The 16,476-nt window shown below is 29.8% G+C and overlaps 2 protein-coding genes across 2 annotated transcripts; one reads left to right on the top strand and one right to left on the bottom strand.

The window, feature by feature from the left end:
* Positions 1-6,531: 6,531 nt before the first annotated feature.
* Positions 6,532-11,861, bottom strand: LOC115724081 (putative leucine-rich repeat receptor-like serine/threonine-protein kinase At2g14440). Its single transcript, XM_030653536.2, has 9 exons — positions 11,580-11,861; positions 10,911-11,457; positions 10,096-10,553; positions 9,763-9,898; positions 9,565-9,636; positions 9,413-9,481; positions 8,894-8,965; positions 8,583-8,654; positions 6,532-8,502 (listed from the first exon to the last, which is right to left on the bottom strand). Exons 1-9 carry the CDS (start codon positions 11,650-11,652, stop codon positions 8,463-8,465), a joined length of 1,539 nt encoding a protein of 512 aa, XP_030509396.2. The 5' UTR covers positions 11,653-11,861; the 3' UTR covers positions 6,532-8,462.
* Positions 6,614-7,653, top strand: LOC115722090 (uncharacterized). The gene has a single exon (XM_030651211.2). It carries the CDS (start codon positions 6,614-6,616, stop codon positions 7,466-7,468), a length of 855 nt encoding a protein of 284 aa, XP_030507071.1. The 3' UTR covers positions 7,469-7,653.
* Positions 11,862-16,476: the final 4,615 nt, after the last annotated feature.

Raw genomic sequence — 16,476 nt, 5'->3', positions numbered from 1 at the left:
AATAATATCAATTTTTCATTTAAAAATTTGATCGCTGAGAGATTTAACAATAATTTTGGAGTCTCTATACATTCACAAAAATAATTCTTTAAATTTTTTTGACATGATATCAAGTGCATCTATAAAATAAGAGTATTGCTATTGGACACCAGTGATGCCCAGTACTTTTTATAGGTGTCACTCTATAATTGCTTAGCGATATTTCCTAAAACTTAATTTTTTTAAGTTATATGGACTTCCTATTTAATTACATCAATAGTGATATGACACTCAGGAGAGTGTTAGGCACCAATAGTGTTTTTTAGCAATTCTCATAAAATAATTATGCATAGAATTATTTAATAAATAAACTCTTCTTGAGAAACAATGCATTAATTAATAAAAGAAAATTAATTAGAGAATATAAATCATTTTTAAAGGAATATAAATCATTTTTAATGCTACTTTGGAAAATAGTTTTTAAACACCTTAAAGTGTTATGCATAGAATCATTTAATAGACAAACTATTTTTGAAAAACACTGCATTAATTAATAAAAGAAAATTTAGCAAATGATATAATCTCGTGTTTTATATAGGAGAATTTACAAAAATATTAAAATTTAGGTTAATTTTTACAAAAATATTGTTCCACGAATTTTTTCAAAAATACTATCTTTTTACCATAAAACAACAAAATAAAACAATTAAAAATAACAGTGGACCAATTAAAAAACAAACGTGGAACAATATTAAAAGCTTAACACAATACACAAAAAATACACAATATTTTTGAAAAAAATATATATAATAATTTTTTTAAAAAATTCTATCCTACAATAAAAAAAAAAAAAAAATCAATATAAAAATGGAATAATTACATAAGGCACTATTTTTTGTAAAATATTTACATTTTTAAGTTTAAAGAATGTTTTTTTTACATTTTTATGGTTTTCTAAAAAATAACACAAAAACAACATAAAATCAACAAGAAAACAACATAAAAGTAACATCAAAATAACAACAAAAAAACAACAAAAAATAGCATACATATAACAAAAAATTAACAACAAATGAACAAAATTTCAACATAAAAAGACCGTATTTTATGTAAATAAAATAAAAAAAAATCGTAAAAAATTTTAAAATTCCTTGAAACCGTATTTTTATTATTTTTTTGTTGTTTTTGTGCATTTGTGAAAATAACTATAAAAATCCCTTTTAATGCAGGCCCTGGCCCAATATATTTTAAGTTATCCATAAATGTGGGCAAGGCAACCATATGCATAACGTTCGCTTGTGTTAAAGCCCCTCTGCCTCTGGGCCCATCCACAGTACATGATCACTACATCACATTTATTTCAGAGAATTATTACACATATACACTACTAAATGTAAATAATACTAAATTTGTTAGAGAAAATTTAATATATCCAAATACAATAATAATTATTATAAATAACTAATTTAATTTATGTAATAAAAAAATTACTTTCCTTAAATAACTTCTCACCAAAACTTTTATAAGATTTTCTTATAATTTTTTTCTTTATTAATCAAATTTAGTTATCAATTTTATAATAAGCATTTTGTTGAATAGTGTGACTACTTAAAATGAAAAGAGGAATTACTCCATATATTGTTTTTTAATTTTTTTTTTTTTCAAATTTACGGTTTGGGTTTCTAAAGTGGTTGCAGCGTTAATTGCAATAAGGATTTCAATACAATTTTTTATTGCAGTTTAGGTTGCAACGCTTTCTATGTAGAATTCTGTAAAAATAAAAAAATAAAAAAAAACATATTTTGAAGTGTAAAAATAAAAAAGCCTCAAATAAAAAAAAGTACGTATTATTATCTCCAACTTTAATAATGGTCCAAAATAGAAGTGAAAAAAAAAAAAGAAATAATTTTTAGTAATTTATTTATATTAATATGGAAATTTATTATATTATCTGGAAATCCAACCTTACAAAACAATCAAATTTTCACTCTATTTCACATTATATAGCATAAAATATATACTTTTACTACTACTTAGTAGTTAAACATTTAGATATACTAATGTGTTTTTTTGTTTTATTTAAATACTAATTAGTATTTATTTGGATACCAATTAATAAAAAAAAATTATATGATACCATTAATTATATAATAATAACATATGGCATATTATAAAAAAAAAAAAAAATTGATCACCAATTATTATTAAATTTATATAATACTAATAAGCAATTAAATATATAATACCAAATTATTAAATATGATATTGGTAACTTGTACTAATTACTAATTTTTAATACTATGTTTATTGTATTAAATTATATCATTATTATACAAAAATATACTAAATTGTATCCAAAAATAAAATTAAAAAAACAACTCAATTTCGGTCATTTAACAGTTTTTAATTTGTTTCATCTTCATCTTCCTCTTTTTCTTTTTTTATTGAATACCATATTATATATAAATACTAAAATTGTATTAACTCAAAATTTGTTATTAAAAGCAAAAGCATTTATGTTTAAACAACAACAAAAGTAATAACATTATTTTTGTTTTTTTTTTTAAAAAAAAAGAAAATTAGACACATTGAACTTTTTTATATATAAATATATAAGTAAATAAAGTAATTTAATAAGATATATTATATATACGTTATTAAATTATAATAGTCATAGATAGTTGACAATTAAATTTTGAAGGTTTGTTATTTATGATGAATAATTATAGAATATGAGTACAGTGTACTTGTAAATTTTTGATTTATCAAAAATAGAAATACAACACCCACCACCTCTTTATTAAACAAAGTCAAAGGGGAAAAAAAAAAGTTACACACAGCATTTATCTAGAAAAATGGTGTGACTTGGGCTATAGAGATTCAAAGTTTCCAATACCTAGTTTTATCTTTGGTTAATTAGTAATTTTTTCTCTTGAATTTTAACATGTACTAAATCGTGCCTCCTGAACTTTTTTAGTTGTTAAAAATTCTCCCCGAACTATTGAGATTGTTAAACTTAAGGACTTTTATCTAATTTTAGTAAAAAAATTTTAATATAGATGAAAGCTCAAAAGGTATGTTTTAATACATATCAAAGTTTGAGGGGCATGATTTGGTAGATATCAAAGTCTGGGGAGCATGGTTTAGTACATAAACAATCACTGAAATAGTAAAATTGAATGAAATTAGACAAAAGTCCTTAAATTTAACAATCTCAATAGTTCGGGGGAAATTTTTAACGGCAAAAAAAGTTCAGGGAGCACGATTTACTACATGTCAAAGTTCAGGGGGAAAAATTACTAATTAGCCTTTATCTTTTTACTTGGTAGTTAAAGTTACAAGCTAGTCTTATCTTTTAATTAAAAGTTAATTAGTATTTTTATCTCTTAAATTTTAACATATAAAAAATCATGTCTCCTGAATTTTTTTTGCCGTTAAAAATTTCTCTGAACTACTGAGATTATTAAATTTAAAGACTTTTATTTAATTTCATTCAATTTTACTATTTCAGTGATTGTTTATGTACTAAATCATGCTCCTAGACTTTGATATCTACTAAATTATGTCCCTCGAACTTTGACATATACTAAATTATGTCTTCTGAATTTTTATCCATATTAGACTTTTTTTACTAAAATTAGACAAACGTTCTTAAATCTAACAATCTTAATAATTTATGGTGCATTTTTCATGACCTTAGTTAGCCATAATTAAATAAACTGAAGCTAATAAGGGTGAGGTTTGAGGTTGAGGATTGCTTGTTTGGCTATTCTATTTTTGTCAATGCTTTTTAATAATACCACTTTGTTTTTCTTTTCTTTTTTTCAACTACTTAATGCATAATGATAATATATTTGTTAGGTACTACACTGATGAGTTACTTTCAGAAGTAGCAGAGAGTCTGGGTTACTTTATTATTATTATTATTTCACATAACTGAATCCAACCAGGCTATTCAATTCAGAGGAAAGAGTAGCCTATTAGGACACACTAATTCTTCCTCTTTGGTCTGACAAATAATACAACTTCCCATGATTATTATTATTATTATCTAAAAAAAACTCTATCACATAGTCAAAATATTACTCTCTCTTAATAACAGCTACAGTACAGTGCTTATGATTTAGCATTGAGAAATTAAAACAGATATTAAATGAAAGCACAGCTGGGCTTTGCATGGAACCAGAGTAAACCCTACTTTATTTTAATGAGAATCGGTCTATGGTCCCCTACATTACTGCAGTTTACCCACATTGCTTATTTTGCAAAAGGACTATTTTCTTTCAATACATACACACATATTTAATATTTATACAAATATATACAATTTTTTTTTTTGGCTGAAATTCTATTTTCTTTTACCCCTTCTCTGAAAGGAAGGTACTTGCTTAGACCCCTTTTTTCTTTTTTTTTTAATTAATCATTTTTCTTTTTGAAACATACAAGTAATTAAATTTTGGAGTTTTTTTATTTTTACACTTTAAAATAATTTTTTTTTTGCATTTTTACGGAATTTTACACAAAAACTCCTATTGCAATTAGCGAAAAAATAGTATAGAATATTGCAACTAGCACTGCAACAACTTTAGAAATCCAAACCGTAAATTTAAAATAAAATTAAAAAAATAGTATATGGGATAATTTCTTTAAATTTATGTGCTTGAAAATTAAAAAATATGTGAGCAGTAGTGAAATTATCATTTTTTTTTTAATCTTTTCAGGGACCCAATTGTTGGATTTTACTCCACGCGTATAACTGCATCTGAATCCATTATGATACAATTCAGTATTGACTGCCTTTTCAATTATCATTATTATAATTTTTTATATAATAAAATGTGCATTAATAGCACTATCTTTTTTGTACCTTGATTTTTCCATGTTTCCAAGAACATTTGTATTGTGGGAACTTGGTTGAAAAAGAAAAGACTAATCCTTATCACAACAAATCACCACATTACTATGTTATTGAGTATTCCTTTTTGGTTATTGAAAAATAATAAAAATAAAGCAAGAGAAGAAAAAGGATTTTTATTTAAAAAAAAAAAAATCTATTGCAAATCTTAAAACTTTTTTACTAGCCACATGCTCAATTTTGTTGTTTATGAGAGCTGTTGAACACCTAAATTATTGTCTCCCTCAATTATGGAACAAGGGTAGCCAAAAGAATTAATAATAGATAGAGTGAATGATTAAACAATTAGGATCATTATGAGCTATATAAACAAAAAAATAAATTCAACCACATATGCTATATATATAGTGACAAGAAGATTTATATACCCCTTATGTTTACAAAAATTTACATAACAAATTAAAAATTTGAAAAAAAAAAATTCATTTTAGACTTTAATTTTTTTTTTTATAAAAATATATCTTTAGTAAAATTAATAATTTTTTTAGTTATTTTATAATTTATTGTAAAGATTAATTTTTTATTAAATAAAATATATTTTTATAGTTTTACAAGTACAGCTTTATAAACATAATTTTATAAATAAAAGTTTTAAGTTGTAAGATTATAAATAAAATATTTAAATATATTTTTAAAAATTCCCCATAAGTTTATTAGCTGTACTTGATTAAAATTAAACCTACCATATACTGTAATGGAAGCTTTATAATTTGATGGACATTATATCTACCACTTCCCCCCCAATATGACAAGAAAATCCACCCAGATTGTGAAATTATGAGAAAATGTCAGAAATACTCTCAAGTTTATCAAAAGGGTATCTTGGTCACAAATAATTTATATTTGATTCAGGTCTCACATGGCAAGAAATTACTCTCATGTGCCCACATGCTTAGGACCTCTCTCTCTCTCTCTCCCATGTTATAATCCCTTTTAGTAGGGCATAATAAGGTCAGACTAACAAAGCTTATCTCTATTTGAATTTGACTAATCAAATCCTATCATATATTAATGAATTGCTATCAATACTCTATAAGCTAGTTCAAGTTTCTTCTTACTCCAACTTTTTATTTCATTGTCTGTATAAAGCAAAAAGATCACTGCAAAAATCTTTAATGCAATTTCCTTTTAATACATAAATTAGTATTAATTTAGGATATGCCTACGGCTTCATTATTCATTACTATTATTAGTTTTTTCAATGAAACATAAAAGGTCATAATAAGAAGAGTAGTACCATATTGCCAATCTAAGCAAAACTTAAAACAGATTTCAAAACAAAGAAAACAAAAAAAAAAAGTGATTTTTTTTTCTTTACTCTCATTGTATTGGGATTGAAAAGAATTAAGAAAGAAATCAGAGGTAACCTATTGCATGCAAGAGAATCAAATAAGAAATAAAAAGTAAATAAAAATAAAAGCCTTTTGTCATTTAGTTCACCAGGTGTCCATGTGATAAAACCAATATTTTAAAACAAAGGCTTAACTCTCTCTCCTGTTTCACAAGACCACTCTAGTTTTTTCTTTTCATAATCCAACCGTTCAAAACCTCACAAAATGGTTAAAAGTTGATATGAATTAGATAGAGGTGATATTTTGTTCCTCTTTATATATCTCATGCATTTTTTTCTTCTCATTACACTAAAAAACACTTGGCTTGAAAGAGTAAAAAAAAAACACCTTCTTCCTCCTCTTGTCTTAAATCCAAAACCAAGAAAAAATGGTTGTCCTAGAAACACCTCAAGCAGATTCTAGATCTCTTGAACCAACTTCTAGCCCAAGGATTTCATTCTCAGCTGAGTTTTTAGATGATAACAACTTCATCTCTATTAGTCCAAACTCTCCAATAATCAAAAGAGAAATAGTATTAGAGAGTGAAAACAAAGCTCATCACCACCATCGTCATAATAATCATCAACAAAGTAAGGCACGTAATCCAGAGTTTGAGTTTCTCTCAAACAACAGCATAGCCAGTCACAACAACATGATAACTGCAGATGAGCTTTTCTTTGAAGGTAAACTTCTTCCCTTTTGGCAGATGCAACATGTTGAGAATAAGCTTAACAAGCTCAACCTTGGAACCAAAGATTCAGAGGGACAACAAGAACAACAAGAAGAAAAAGATGGAGGAAGAGGAAGAAGAAAGGTTAGTGAAGAAGAGAGTAATACTGATACTAATAATACTAATACTAATAATAGCAATAGAATAAATTGGTCTTTTGTTGATGATGACCCTTCTCCAAGGCCACCAAAGTGCACTGTTTTGTGGAAAGAGTTGTTGAGATTGAAGAAGCAAAGAGCTTCTACTCTGTCCCCTTCATCTTCATCTTCATCATCTTCATCTTCATCAAGCTCACTAGCTGATATAGCTTCAGCTGATGAAGGTACCAAGGAAGGGATTAGACAAAGAGCTGAGAAACATGTTAAGGGGATAAGGAAAGGCTTGGAAAGAACAAGATCAGCCACTATTAGAATAAGACCAATGATTAATGTACCCATTTGCACACAGATGAAGACTAGCAGTGCTTTGCCACCATTGTTTCCTTTGAGGAAAGGAGGAAGATTAGAGAGGTGAGAATGAAAGAGAGTTTGTAGCTAAAATAAAAAAAAAAAAAAAAAAGATGGTTTGATCTGTAGTGTTGTTTGATATGTTAAATCTTTTTTTTTTTTTTAATGTTTATTTCATTTTCAAGTTTTCTTATGTTCCTCCATTAGAATGTTAATTAATGTGGATCTCAAGTATCATAGTGTAAATTCTGACTTTTTAGTGTTGCTGGTGTTGTTGGGTTCTTACTCTTCTTCATCATCTTCTTGAAAATGCATGCATTTCTATGAATCAAACAAGCTACAACTAAAGCTGAGTTTTCACAGTAGACTGAGTATGATCTGACATTGCAACATTTGAGGTAGTACAGTTACATCATTTCCTTCTTCATAAGAAGAAATTAATACACCCCCAAAAGACAACTAATAATAATAAAATAGGAAAAGTGTAAATGGACAAAGGGAATCAAATGATGGTGACACAAACTTGTCCACCTAAGCTATGAACGTGAGAGGCAGGCATAACAAGTTGACTACTCGTGTCAACGTTATGTTTGAGGTAGAGCTGAGCTTTTCTAAGACAGGACACTAAAGATTTTTCAGATGTAAGTGAAGGGGACATAACGGACACTTACTGTCATCATGCTCATCTTATATAATATAATAATCCTACTACGATAATTATATAATACGAAAAATGAAAGAAAATCGTTACTCTGAAAAATGAGTTAAATGTATATGAACAATTAATAGTGGTACAGAGCCAAGAAAACAAAAGAATAAAACTGACAAACAATTAACTAAAACTATATAACTATATGAAAATTCCTCTCTCCTTTTCCTTTTTACACACAGAAAATGGCCATGTTACAAGTATACAGGGAATTTCGTCAAAACTAAAAGCTGAGCAAAAGAGCTTTGTTGATTCGCTGATGGGAGAGCTCACACTAAGTAAGAATATGTACTACTATGAGAAATAGTATGTTGGGGGTTCAATTTTCTGTACTTCTGACTCGTAAATCTTATCAAGTAGGTGGAGGTGACGAGAGTTGATTTCCAGTGACCCTGTTAAGTTGGATTGTAACAATTAGAATATGGAAGAGAAATGGGCACAAAAATAATGACAGACACAAGTGAAGCACTACCTCAAATCCAGTCCAGGTTTTCCATTTAGGCTACTTGGAATTTGACCAGTCAGGTTGTTGTTTTGCAAGAAGCTGAAGGACAATGAATTAGGAAGGTACATCAATAATTGAATAGAATAGTGTAAAAGTGCAGTTTTTTGTCGAATAAAAAAAGACTTGAGTAGGAAATATCTCCCTTAGGTAGATACAACTAACTTATATGAAATCCAATACACAACAATATTCAACTAAGTTACTAAATTGTGGTTAAGAGACATTCCATTAGAATTTGAAAGCAAATATATAATCCACAAAAGACAACTTGAACTTACAGTTCACGCAAGTTATCAATGAGCCCGAGAGATGAAGGAATTTCCCCAATAAACTGATTATCCTCCAAATGCCTAAAATTGCAGAGTAAAAGGATTAAGAAAACCAGACACCATATTCCACAAAACAGTTCATGACATGAGATACAGTCAATGCAATTGGAAAATTCCAAACAAGCAAACACCAAAGAGATACTGATTACTTTAGGCTATGTTCAAACTAGTAGATTCAGAGGAAAATAAAACTAAATAAAGTGATTTTACTTTTTCTTGTTTTGATTCGAACAAAAGTTGCGAAGTTCTTATAGGAAAAGTGAGAATTCGATTTGATGTAATTAAGGAATTATACAAGAGATTGAAAAATTCTCTTTTCTTTTTCCTAGTCTTTTCCCTAGAAAAATCTTTCCTTATCAAAATCCAAATTCCAAACAAAGCCTTATAGAACAAAAGAAACTACCACAGTCTAATTCATTTTAATGAACAGTTGATCTAAAAAAAAGTATAAGGGTTTTAATAACTTACAGTATGTCTAGCCTCTTTAAAGGACTGAGATCAGGAATGGGTCCTGATAATCTGTTATTCCCAAGCCAGCTGCCAAAACCATGACACGGTCAATGATAAGGGTACTCTCTCTAAATTTAAATTAGTGAGTTTCTTAGTGTTTGAAAACTTACATGCCATTCAGGGCAGTCATACCGCTAATACCAGATGGTACAGTTCCGGAGAGGTCCATGCCAGTCAAATTTCTGAAATGGAAGTAAATAAAATAAGTTCTTATATTTAATACTACGAAACACAAAGAATAATAAAAAACTAGACTTTCTAGGACGCAGCATCGAAAATTGACAATGCTATAAAAAGCGCAAACTCACAAGGTAAGAACACGAAACCGAGGGCCTTCTGAACAAGTGATGCCAATCCATGTATACTGACGAGGCAAACAAGGATCACCATTCCAGCCAGGGGGAGGATTTTTCAGACTGTCTTTCAATTTTTTCAAAGCAATTACTGTGATAAGAAATGTAATTTTCGTTAGCAAATGCAAATAACAATTCAACAAAACAAAGAGTGAGCAACACTAGGCAAACACCAAGTCATGCGATGTACTAGTTTTATTTGCTGAATGATAGCATCATAAGTTATTATGTGGGTGAGCTACCACTCAGAGACTTTCTAGCACAAAAACAAGTTTCTGAGAACCATACCATCTCGGGTGACAGTTCTTCCTTCAATAGGGAGCAGTGCCAAAACCTCCCCTGCGTTAACTAAAGGACCTAAGTTTGATCCTGCAGATGAGGTCAAACTAATCTTTGTAGTACCATGTAGAGGCCACCGAGATGCAAAGACAGCAACACCTGCTTTAGTCACTTTTAGATCACGGTAATAGGGAACCCCATTTATGCTAATGTTCATCACCCTCGAGTTCTCTGATGAGTTACTACCATCAGCAAAGTACAACGCAATATAGTACTTTGCCTCTGGAAGAGACAACAGAGGCCAGTTGAACTCCAAGGGTTGTGTTGGGTCACTTGTCAGCTCTGTTTGGAAAACTTTCAAAGGTGGAAGATTCCAAAAACCAGAAACAGATACGTTTTTAGCTGCCAAGGTATGATTGTTTTCTCCAAATGGCACCCAAATCCGATCAAATTCATCGTCAGGGTATCTGAGCATATAAAACATTATATTACAATAAGGAATTAGTAACTGTGTCCTACTATACAATTCAAACTAAAAACAGAATTGATTTTAGAGCAAGTCTTAAAAGAATACATGGTGATCTGGGACTAGATTACAGTTTAATTGAATTCACTTGTTGTTAACAACTATATAGATCAAACATTTTCAATTATCTTGCGTATCAAGAACATAAAAGAAATACTTTATAAATATTGTTCAGTTTAACCCTCGATTATTTTTTTTCTGCATGAATTGAAAGAAATGGAATAAGCCCAGTTCAACAATCAAGGAGCACAATGATTAAAGAAAATAAAGAAAATGAATTAAACTAAGTTGTTCATACCGAATGGGAGGTCCGTTGTACCCAAAACTATTTCTTGTAGTTAAATGAAGACCATAATTCTGGAAATCCGTGGAATTATACAAAGAATCACCCAATATGATAAACTCTAAAGAGGATATAAAAGGGTCCGAATCCGTATACGTATTAACCCCAATACAGAAAGTCATAACATTCGCCTGAGCAAGAAAAACCCCTTCGTAATACGTCGACACTCCATTAGCATAATCTGTCGTCGTATTGACCACTGTCCAGAGAGTTCCATCCAAAATCTGATCAAACACCGGCGGCGAATCCCGACCGTTGATCCCTCCATAGAAGTACGTCGACCGTACCATATACCTAGCTCCGCGGTAAGCCCGAATGGTGTAGCAAAACTTATTGTGAAGATTGTTCGCGAGAGGGAACGATCGGACGGTCGAGAGAATAGGAACCATGACCGGAACGGTCACATTCTTGGAAATTCCGCCGGTAACATAACTTTCGTCGGAAATCCATCGCCGGCCTTCAAATACAGAGTCAGCAACCGCGCCACAATCAATCGCAACACCTAATAGAAAAGAACACAGAAATGAAAGAAAAATAAGAAATTAAAATGAAAAAAATCAATCTTTACGAGAACGAAGAAAGAATCGAAGAGAGTTTGATTCAAGAAACGGGGGCTACACTTACCTTTGGGCTCGGACAAGGAGAAGGGTAAGAGAGAAAAGAATGAGAGAAGGAAAAAGAAGAAGAGGGAAGCCATTGTTGGGAAATTGTAGCATAGAGAAACTAAATTCTAGTAAAGAAAGACAGAGATTTTAGAGAGAAAGTGGGTTTGGTCTGAATTGGTTTGAAAAGAATTGAATGGGTCTTCGATTGAGTCATGCATGAGAAAAGAACAGCAATTGGAGTTGGCCAAGAGGATGGTATTAAATCATTATAATATATATTTAAATAAATAAAATACTGAATTTACTATTTTTAATTAATAAAATAATAAGTGATTGAAGTGAGGAAGTAACGCGGGAAAAACTGAGTCCAGGTCAGAGTTGGTACTTACTTTTTATTTTATCATATTCATTTGGGCTGAGTCGTTTAGATAGTTGTTAGGTAGTTTTTTTTTTATTTATTTATTTAAAATAAGTTGTTTATTTTTTTTTTTTGAAAGGAAAATTAATTTTATTAACCTTCAAAATCAGCTACCAAATGAGGTAACACAACAGTTGGGACATTCCTTAAGGTGAACATACAATCAGGTAGCAAATAGAAGCTCTAGCAAGACTATGAGCTACTATATTGGCAAACCGTTTTACAAAACATAACGAGACATTTCTCAACTCTTTCAGTAAACATCTACAGTCACGAATTACAATACCAAAGCAAGATAACATTTCTACATGACTGCAAATCGCTTTTACAACAGTAAGACAGTCGGTTTCAAGAAAGACTTGCTGCCAGTTTTTATTCTTGAGCCAACTCAAAGCCTCCCTCATACTTAAAATAAGTTGTTTATTTTATTACTGCTTTCTAGGGGAAGTTTAGCAATTAACTTTTATCTTCTTTTTTTTTTGGGAGAGTTTAATTATTTGTGATTACAAATTTTTGTTATTTTGTTTAGGGATATTTAGATAAAATTGGTAAAAATAAAACTAATTTATGTAAATATGGTAAGAAAATTTAATGGAAAAAAATATGGTATTTAAAATAAAAACTTAACATATATGAAATATACCATTTTGAATTTCATAAAAAATATTAAAATTCTCTTTATATTTTTCTTAAAAAAATAAAACAAATAAAACTACAGTGATCGTTGGAGTTGTTAATGGTGCCGAAAAACTCGTAGGAGTTTGCTGCTGGCGCCGAAAAGTCGCCAAAGTAGTTGTCAGCACCGGAAAAGTTGTCGGAGTAGCTATCAACACCGGAAAAGTCGTTAGAGTTGCTGCCGACGCTAGAAAAGTTGTCCGAATCGACATTTTCGAAGGAAAAATCATCAAGAAACCAGTTTCTTAGTAATTTTTAGGTGATTTTTTCAGTAACAATGTCAATTTCGATGACTTTTTCGAAGTTTGCTGTCGGTGCCGAAAAAGTCGCCAGAGTAATTGTCGGCTTCAGAAAAATCACTGGAAAAATTACTGGTAATATCACCAAAAAGTTGGTTTCTTCATCAAGAAAGATGAAAAAACTAGTTTCTTGGTGATTTTTCTGGCAACAATGCTAATTTCGACGACTTTTCGGCGCTGGCAGCAGTTCCAGTGATTTTTCCGGTCCCGACAGCTACTCTGACGACTTTGAAAACTTAATTTACATATATAGCATATTAAATACCTAAAAACCAAAAAAAAAATATCATATAAATTAGTTAAACTTAAAAGTGTCATATTTAAATAAATTACTTTTAAAATCCCATAGTGTAATTTACTCTTTTGTTTATCAAATAAATTTCTTTTTTTAAGAGATAGGTTTATTGAATAAAATTCTTATTAAAAAGGGCTATTTTCAAAAATATGGAAAAAGTTGTTAAGGTTATGATAAATATGGCATAAAAAGTAAATGCCATTAAATATGGCATTATCTAACCAATCAAATTAAAAATATGGTTTTTTTTAGAAAAAAACCATATTAAATATTAAAAAAAATCTGAATTTAAAATTAATAAAAAATATTAAAATTCCTTTCATAATTATTTTTTTAAAAAAAATAAAACAAATAAAATTATAGTGATCGCCGAAGTTGTCACTCGTGCCGGAAAAGTCACTGGAGTTTACTGCCGGCATTGAAAAATTCGTCGGAGTAGCCGCCGGTGTCGGAAAAGTCGCTGGAGTTGCTGTCGGCGCCGAAAAAGTCGTCAGAATTAGCATTGTCCCTGGAAAAATTACCGAGAAACTGGTTTCTTGATGAAGAAGAAACCAGTTTCTTGGTGATTTTTTCAGTAATTTTACCGGTGACAATGCCAAGTCCGACGACTATTCTGGAATTTGATGTCGGTGCCGAAAAAGTCGCCTAAGTAGTTGTCGGTGTCGAAAAAATCGTCGGAGTTATTGCCGGCGTCAAAAAGTCGTCAGAATTGGTATTGTCGCGAGCAAAATCACTAAGAAAATAACCAAGAAAGTGGTTTTTTCATTAAGAAACCGGTTTCTTCACCAAAAAAGTGGTTTCTTCATCAATGAACTAATTTTGTTACACAACAATAATAAAGATTATGAAAACAAAATAAAAATGATATACACTGAAAATAATTGAAACTAGTTTCATCAATCAACCAATAGAGAAAAAAAAATACAAAAAAAAAAAATTACCAAGAAATTGGTTTCTTGATGAAGAAAAAAAACCAGTTTCTTAGTGATTTTTCCAGTAATTTTTCTGACAACAATGCCAATACCAACGAATTTCCCAAAGTTTACTGTCGGTATTGAAAAAGTCACCGGAGTAGTTGTCGGTGTATTAGTCGTCAGAGTTGCTACCAATGCCAGAAAAGTCGTCAGAATTGTCATTGTCATCAAAGAAATCACTGGAAAAATACCAAAAAACTGGTTTCTTCATCAAGAAACCAGAAACCAGTTTCTTGGTAATTTTTCCGGCGACTATGCCAATTCTGATGACTTTTTCGAAGTTTGCTGTCGGTGCCGGAAAAGTCGCCGGAGTAGCTGCTAGCGTCAGAAAAGTCGTCAGAATTGACATTGTCAACGGAAAAATCACCAAAGAAATCGGTTTCTTGAAGAAGAAGAAACCGGTTTTTTGGTGATTTTTTCAGTGATTTTTCCAGGGACAATGCCAATTCCGACGAAATTTCTGGCGCCGACAGCAACTCCGGTGACTTTTCCGGCACCGACCGCTACTTCGACGACTTTTCCGGCACCGACAGCAAACTCCGGTGACTTTTCCGGCATCAATAACAAATAAAACTTCCTAAACAAATAAAAATATTAAATATGGGATTTGAAAACCTAATTACATATATATGGCATATCAAATACCATAAAAAAACCTAAAAATAAAAAAATACCATATAAATTGGTCAAACTTAAATGTGCCATATTTATCATAAGAACTTTTAAAATCCCATAGTAAGTGTAATTTCCTCTATTAGAAAGGGCTATTTTCAAAAAATATGGAAAAAATTGTTAAGGTTATGATAAATATTACTAAAAGAGTCTAGTTATTTAGAATATTGGGCCTGAATTTAATTGGGTCAAATAACAGTCTAGTCTTCTTTCCACAGAGTCTATTGAAATAAACATGTTTGAAGAAAGGATGATTTTTTTAGGAAATTACATTACATATTTTTTTTTTTTTAAAATTGACGCCTTTAATTTTTACTATCTCTTTTTTACTTCTTTTTTCAATTATTCTACCAATTTTACTCCTATCACTTCACGATAGTCTTCATTCTTCTCTAATCGAAATTTTGACCAAACTTTTTCACAAACCTACACATCTATCTCTAAAAAACACAAATGTATTATATTTGAAATTATGTCTTAGTTATATGAGGGTGTAAGGATAATTTGGGTACAATACTCATAAAAAGAGGTATATTTGAATTAAATTTTATTTGGAGGTAAATTTAGTTAATGTATACAAAAAAAAAAAGTATTCATCAACTTCTCCCATTTTTTTAGGGTTTTTTCAAAAATATTGGATTTTGGGCAAAAATTTACAATTTTACTCTCACACAAAATTTTTTATAAAAAATACTGTCTTTTTATAAAATAACCGTAAAACAAAAAAACAGAACAATTAAAACAACAACTAAAAAACAACCGTGAAAAATTAACACAGTACACTAAAAAACTTTAAGGTTGGATGGTTTTTTGTAAGTAAATTGATAGTTGGGGGTTTTGCCGCAAATTACTCTTAAAGTTTTTATTTTTATTTTAATTACTCATTTTAATTTTTATTTTGTAAAATATGGCTACATATGATAATTTTTTAGTGACCTGTCATTATCACATGGGCAAAATTAAGACTTAACGAAGGTGGACAGACGATACCTTAAAAATGTAAACGAAACAGTACTTTGGAGGTTTTTCCTACTAAAATATGAGGTTAGATAGTTTTTTATAAGTAAATTGATAGTTAAGAGGATTTTAGATAATTTTTTATAAGTAAATTGATAGTTAAGAAGATTTTGTGGCAAATTACTTTATTTATTATTATTAATGTAAAATGGGTAAAATGTTATTTTAGTGAGGCAGGTGAGATTATTTGATAAAGTCGTACCAAATAAGACAATCTGGGTACCTATTTTCTAGTCAAACATATATTTTAACATGCATGCTCTAAACAATGAATAGGTTACTAAAAACATGTCAAATTTTTATTTGATGAGAAATATGATGTTATATTTATCTTTTAATAAGTACATCTACATTTTAAAGTTATACGATGAGTATAGTTGTAGAATGGTTATTCAGGATTTTTACTCCGAATATTTTGACTGGGTTTGACTTGGACTTGGCTAACTTGCCTGAATCCAACCCGATTAACTTGTAAACTTTTAAAAAAAAATAAATAAATATGTTATATTCGGGCGTGTTGGGTCCAACCCGGTACACTTTTGGACAGGTTTGCAGGTTAATTTTTT

The sequence above is a fragment of the Cannabis sativa genome, chromosome 9 (genome assembly GCF_029168945.1).
Source record: "Cannabis sativa cultivar Pink pepper isolate KNU-18-1 chromosome 9, ASM2916894v1, whole genome shotgun sequence".
Lineage (NCBI taxonomy): Eukaryota > Viridiplantae > Streptophyta > Magnoliopsida > Rosales > Cannabaceae > Cannabis > Cannabis sativa.
This window is presented reverse-complemented; position numbering and strand designations above follow the sequence as displayed.